Here is a 6,178-nt window from a genome sequence, read left to right as displayed (position 1 = left end):
ATCAAGTGCAAGTAGGGTAATACTTGAATATACCAAGGCTAATACAAGATATAAGACCCATGGTTCATTGGTCACCTCCACCAAGCCCTTGCTGGCTCGATTTGACCAACTAGCCAATGGGTATGGGATCCCAAAACAAGTATAGTCAGCGAGATAACAAGTCCAACCGGCTTTCAAGTCATGCACAGATTGGCATGACAAGCAAACAAGTCGACAAGAATTCAAGTAAGTTAGGTCGAGTGCGATAAAGTACACACTCGCCTTTGCAATATCAAGTCAATCTCAACAACAAGTCATATGAAGCATCACATAATCCAAATCATGCAATTTGAGCACTCACCAATGAGTTACTGCTTATCAATGTCAAGCTCAGACCCTACACCCTGGTTACTCTCGAAATCTGCGAGTGAATATCATATGGCAAGTTGCAATCAAACAGGGTTTCAAAATATACAACCCTCACTTGTTAATATCAAAGAAAGATCATGTAAATGAACCATATAATGCTTAGCAAACTATATGCAAGATACATGCACGCTCCTTTTGTTTTTAGAAAGAAAACGATTAAAACCTTTAAGTTTAAAACTTGACTTATGCAACTAGAAATCACGCTTAAAACGGCCATTACTTTCTCCTTTCAAACTATATAGTTTTTGATAAAATTTCAGTTTATAACTCATAACCAAAGTAGAATCAAGCATTCATAAGTAAACTAAGTCCGAATCAACTACAACTCATCCTTCTACTCTCACTTTCACTCGCTTATACTACAAGAAAAGAAACGGGCAGCACCTCCCTTGTTTTTCCTTCAATTTTTCTCCAATTTTCCAACCTAAGCTTCATGGCAAAACAGCCCAAATCAACTCCACAAGTTATAAGGTAAAAGGGGTTCTTATACTAGGCCACCAAACTAACTAATTTAGGCATATACATAGCATATATTCATCATGTACTCAAGCTGGAAAATTAAACCCTAGGCTGGAATTTTATAAACTAAGTTGAAAAATCCTATTTTGAAGCTAAAAATTTATACTAAAGCTAGAAATCTTCATATTAAAACTCTCAAGTCCATAGCAAAGCTAGATATCATCATCTCATGGCTAGAAAATATAAATCAAAGTTGAAAAGTTCACCAATCTTCACAAATCCATGAAACCTTTCACAAAACCTCCATATTCAAGGCATATATCCAATAAAATGCAAGATGAGAAAGAGAAGAAGAGTTTCTTAACTTAATACCTTCAAACCCCTAGGAGAAAAATGAAAACCAAAGCTTTCCTTTCCAAATCACTCCACTACAAGCCTTCTTGTCTCCTTGTTGCAACTTTCTTCGGTTTAGATTTGTGGTTCTTGTTGATTCCTCACTAAATCAAGGCAAGATCAAGGTAAGTTTTGAAGCTTTCTTCTCTGTTTTTTTCCTCTCTAAGTTCGGTCAACAAGGAAGAGAAATGAAGGAAATTTTGGTGATATGAAAGATAAAGATGGAAGAAAGGTTTTGGCCAAAGATGACCTTGATTGCCAACACTTGGCACTCAACTATTTTTCCTCTTTTCTTTTTCTTCTTTTCCTCTCTTTTTCCTCTCCAAAATTTTAGCCAACACCATAAAAAAAATAGGGAAGGAAAAATAAAAGGAAAATAAGAAGATTAGGGAAAGAAAGTCTTGGTCAAGTGGTGTCTTTGATCGGTAACAAGCGGCTCGAGTTGGTTCAAGCCTATTTCTCTGTCTCTCTTGTATTTTTAACTTATGATTCACTAATTTACTCTTAGCACTTTTAATCACATACTTCCTCTTACTTAACACACGCTCTTATCCACCAAACTTAGTGTACACACCTTTCCAATTGATCACACTACCACAACGCACTATAAAACCTAGCATATACTAAACTATAAAAGTAAAAGTAAAAACTCTCGACTCTATCGTAAAAAAATATAGTTACAAATATTAAAGCTAGTAAATTAGTATTAAAGAAACTATGAATTAACTTATTCAAAAATAAAGAGAATTATAAGAAAATATAAACGAATTTTCAAGTCCTCACATGTTCATTACTTTTAGAATGGATGGCATGCTCCCATTTTCCATTTTGAAAGACCTTGGCTACAGTTCACTTGATGATTTTATATTTTCAAACAAGTTTAATAACCAAAGAGGACCTCTTGGAACTTTTTCGTGCACCAGATTGGAATTGATTAAGGCAGTGTTGTTAGACTTGGACCGGATTGGTTGGTTCGATCGGTCTGACAGTGGACTGGCCTTCTTTTCGAACGGATTTGTGGCACCAAATCGCTTTGGTAAGAAATCTGTCAAAACCATCAAAATTCAGTTAAACGAGTGATCTGGTGCAACTGGTTGACCCGATTCTCAAACTTTTCTATCTTCTTTTCTCCAAACATAATTTGAATTACCTAAATTGTAACACATTCATTTATTAATAGGAATAAGAAAACTCCACCTACTTAGTATAAGTATCAAAATCACTTGTTTTTCTGAATGATCTCTAAATCAAGATGTTTTTATCCCTATGATCTTATCAATTTAGCATCAGTGATTCCAACTTGCATTAATTTGTTTTAATATAGTTTTTCAAGTAGTTTTGGTGAATAGATATATTTTAGCCATGAACTTACATTTTTATATATAATTATTAGGTGTATATTTGATTGCAAGTCTAATATTTTTGGAACATTTTCTATGATTGGTCAAATATAATCAAGAAGTTAATTTCAATTTTTTTGAAACTTATAAAATATAAAATAATTATGACATCATGTTGATGTTAACAGATTTTTTAGAATGATCCGATCGATCTGACCAGTTGACCCCTGAGCCAATAGTTTAGCCGAGTCATTATCCGGTCCGAATTTAATAACATTGGATTAAGGGTTCGAATCTCACATTTGTGCTTGTTCGATCTGGAGGCTTACTTTCAACTCCATTCAAGTTATTTTGAACTCTCTCCCTCCATTATGTAAAACCACAGTGGGGTAATAAGTAATTTATCCAAAATTCTATGACTATGTCATATTTTGTGTTTTAATCGATTGAACTTAAGGAAATGAAAAGGAATTAAAACAGAATTTTTTGAAAGAGAAATGATATTATAATAAAGGAAAATTCTATAATAAAAGATGGGACACAATGGGAAGTAGGACAAAAAACTCCATCGTGTTTTGTCCCACTTTTTGTACTATTTCCTATCCCAACATTTATTAAATCGTTATATATTTTTTCTTTATGAATGTTCTATTTTAATTCTTTTTTGTCTCTTTAGGTTCCAAAAATTATTTACAGGGTAAAATACAAAAGATAATAGGTTGAAAAAATCAATACATAACAAAAAACAAACACAGAATTCATAAACCAACCATTTTGAGTTAAATTTTTTTAGTTAGTTATCTTTTATATTCTACCCTATTAGTAGGGTTAGAATTTAAAAGGACAAGCAAAAGAATTAAAATAGAACATTTATGAAACTTATATAGTAATTTAATAAATATTAGAATAGAAAATGGTATGAAAATGGGACCGAAAATCCTTTGTGAACTAATAGTACAAAATAGTTTGTCCAGCACACAGGAAAAAAAAAAGTAAAAAGTGAAAACAGAATCTCTATCTGTATCGTATGTATCATTACACAGCGTTGTACAGTAGAGCAACAAAAATCTGCCGTATCTTCCAATATTTCATCACCCAAATTGCCAAATCCAGTTACCGAACCCAGTCAATCTTTTTCTCTCAAATTTTATCTAGAACAGGTTTAGGCGACTTTTTCTTCAAAAGTTCTTCAACAACATAAGATCCGGTCGTTGCAAAAAAATCCGGTCCTCTCCAACGCCCCCAAAATCCAAATTCTCCCAAAAAAAAATCCCAAACCTAATACTACAGAATTTCATGAATTTCATTAGCTTCCGCCATAAATTCTTGAAAATCTAGACCAACCCATTTGGGAAGCGTTTCAATCTATCACTCAAAGTTCAGAAATGGGTGGAAATGGCAAGTTTCGGAGATGGAAAATCTCCATCTACAAGTCCTCTTCTTCGTCAAAGTCACAGCAAAAATTAGACCCACCTGCTGAATTCCTCTGCCCAATTTCTGGGTCTTTGATGTCTGATCCTGTGGTGGTTTCTTCTGGCCAAACTTTCGAGCGGGTTGCTGTTCAAGTTTGCAAGGATTTAGGGGTTATCCCAAATTTATCCGATGGCTCAACCCCTGATTTTTCCGCTGTAATTCCTAATTTAGCTCTTAAATCTTCGATTATCAACTGGTGTCGACAATCCCGTGTCGAAATCCCCTCCCCACCTGATTATTCTTCCATGGAAACCACCATTGTTCAGGCAAAAACGGCCTCTCAACAGGAACCTTCAGTTTCTGAAACGGAGCTGCTGAGAGGGGTAGAGAATAACCCTCCATTTCTGTTTTCTCATGCGGCTTCTGATTTGAATCCCCGCAACAATTACTCCTCGTCTTCGGAGGAATCTGTGATTGCAAACGCTACCCCTTTTCTCCCATTTGCCACTCGTCCAGCTTGCTATTCTTCGCCATCATCATCAGCTCCGTCATCGTCCTCTTCAGAAACAGTATACGATGAAGCTCTGGGTACACCGGATGGAATTGGTACTGGTATTGGTATGGATGAAATGTTTGTTACGAAGTTCAAGAGTTTGGATGTGATGGAACAGGAGGAAGCAGTGATTCTTTTACGAAAAACCACTAAAGCAAACGATGAAGATGCTAGGGTAAGACTCTGTACCCCGAAGCTTTTACAGGCGATAAAGCCTCTGCTGGTTTCGAGATATCCAATTGTGCAGACGAATGCAGTTGCTTCGATTGTGAATCTTTCGCTTGCTAATGTGAATAAAGTGAAGATTGTTCGATCTGGGATGGTTCCGATTCTGGTTGATTTGTTAAAGGGTGGATTTGAGGAGTCTCAGGCGCATGCCGCAGGTGGGATTTTCAGTTTAGCTCTGCAGGACGAGAATAAGATGGCGATTGGGGTTTTGGGAGCTCTGGAGCCATTGTTGCATGCTTTGAGGTCCGGGACCGAGTTGACTCGGCGTGACTCGGCCTTGGCGTTGTATCATCTGAGCATTGTTAGTAGCAATAGGGTAAAGTTGATTAAGCTTGGAGCCGTTGGGATTTTGTTGGGGATGTTGAGGAGTGGGGTTTTGGTGGGGAGGGTGGTGTTGGTGGTTTGCAATTTGGCGGTGTCACCGGAGGGGCGGTCGGCGTTGTTGGATGGCGGCGCGGTGGCCAGCCTGGTGGCAATTTTGCGGGATAGAAGTGATTCTGACTCGTCCGAGTCAACACGTGAGAATTGTGTGGCAGCTTTGTACTCACTGAGTCATGGGAGTCTGAGGTTCAGAGGGCTGGCCAGGGAGGCGAGGGCGTCCGAGGTGTTGCAGGCGGTGGTGGAGCATGGAAGCGACCGGGCCAGGGAAAAGGCGAACAGGATATTGGCGGTGTTGAGAGGTAGAGATGGGGAGGAGGAGAGCGGAGAGATTGATTGGGAAGCGGTGATGGAGGGTGGACTGAGTCGAACACGGCACCGAGTTCCTGCTAGGTATTCAAGTGGCCTTAACTCAACCGAGTTCTGAGCGAGTGGGTACGTAAAGGTGTAATAATTGTAGTTACTTTTTTGACTCTTGTCCTTTAAGCTTTTTAGCTATTAGTATTTGGTTTGGGCTAAGTTTGATTTGGACCAAATCTTTTGCTGTTTACTATTTCCTTTTGGTAAAGTTTTGTTTACTAAGAGGCGGGGCTAGTGGGAGATTGATTTGGATTGTACCAGTTGTAATTATTAGTATTAGAATGTAAAGAATATTTTAGGCTTTGAGAGAGTTTACTTTTCCTTAAAATTATATTGTATACTACTTGTCAAAGAAAAATTGTGCATGGCCTTTGTTTAAAATTAATGGGACAAGTCTTTATTAAATTGATTGGTGGACTAATGTTAGGTCTTTTCATATTTTGGTACAAATTGACCGCGCTAGGCTTGCCTACCAAACTCATGGCCATGAAATCATGGTTCCTGATGTGTTCAATTGGGCCATACTTTGAGTTGTTTGATGTTGATTTCTAAAAAAAGTTGCATAGTAAGTGGAATAAAGTCTTATCCATCTGTTAACTTCATGTATATTTGAGCAAATGGTGCAAAAATGTTACCTGACTATTAA

General features: G+C 37.4%; 1 protein-coding gene across 1 annotated transcript; it reads left to right on the top strand.

Moving 5' to 3' along the window:
- Positions 1-3,656: 3,656 nt before the first annotated feature.
- On the top strand, positions 3,657-5,937 carry LOC113743020 (U-box domain-containing protein 40-like). Its single transcript, XM_027271079.2, has one exon. It carries the CDS (start codon positions 3,986-3,988, stop codon positions 5,597-5,599), a length of 1,614 nt encoding a protein of 537 aa, XP_027126880.1. The 5' UTR covers positions 3,657-3,985; the 3' UTR covers positions 5,600-5,937.
- The last annotated feature ends 241 nt before the right edge of the window (positions 5,938-6,178 follow it).

The sequence above is a fragment of the Coffea arabica genome, chromosome 4e, assembly GCF_036785885.1.
Source record: "Coffea arabica cultivar ET-39 chromosome 4e, Coffea Arabica ET-39 HiFi, whole genome shotgun sequence".
Classification (NCBI taxonomy): domain Eukaryota; kingdom Viridiplantae; phylum Streptophyta; class Magnoliopsida; order Gentianales; family Rubiaceae; genus Coffea; species Coffea arabica.
The sequence above is the reverse complement of the archived record's forward strand: the minus strand, read 5'-3'. Positions and strand labels throughout refer to the sequence as shown.

Coding starts and splice junctions, on each gene's coding strand:
- LOC113743020 (XM_027271079.2), top strand. CDS start 3,986: ATGGGTGGAAATGGCAAGTTTCGGAGATGGAAAATCTCCATCTACAAG.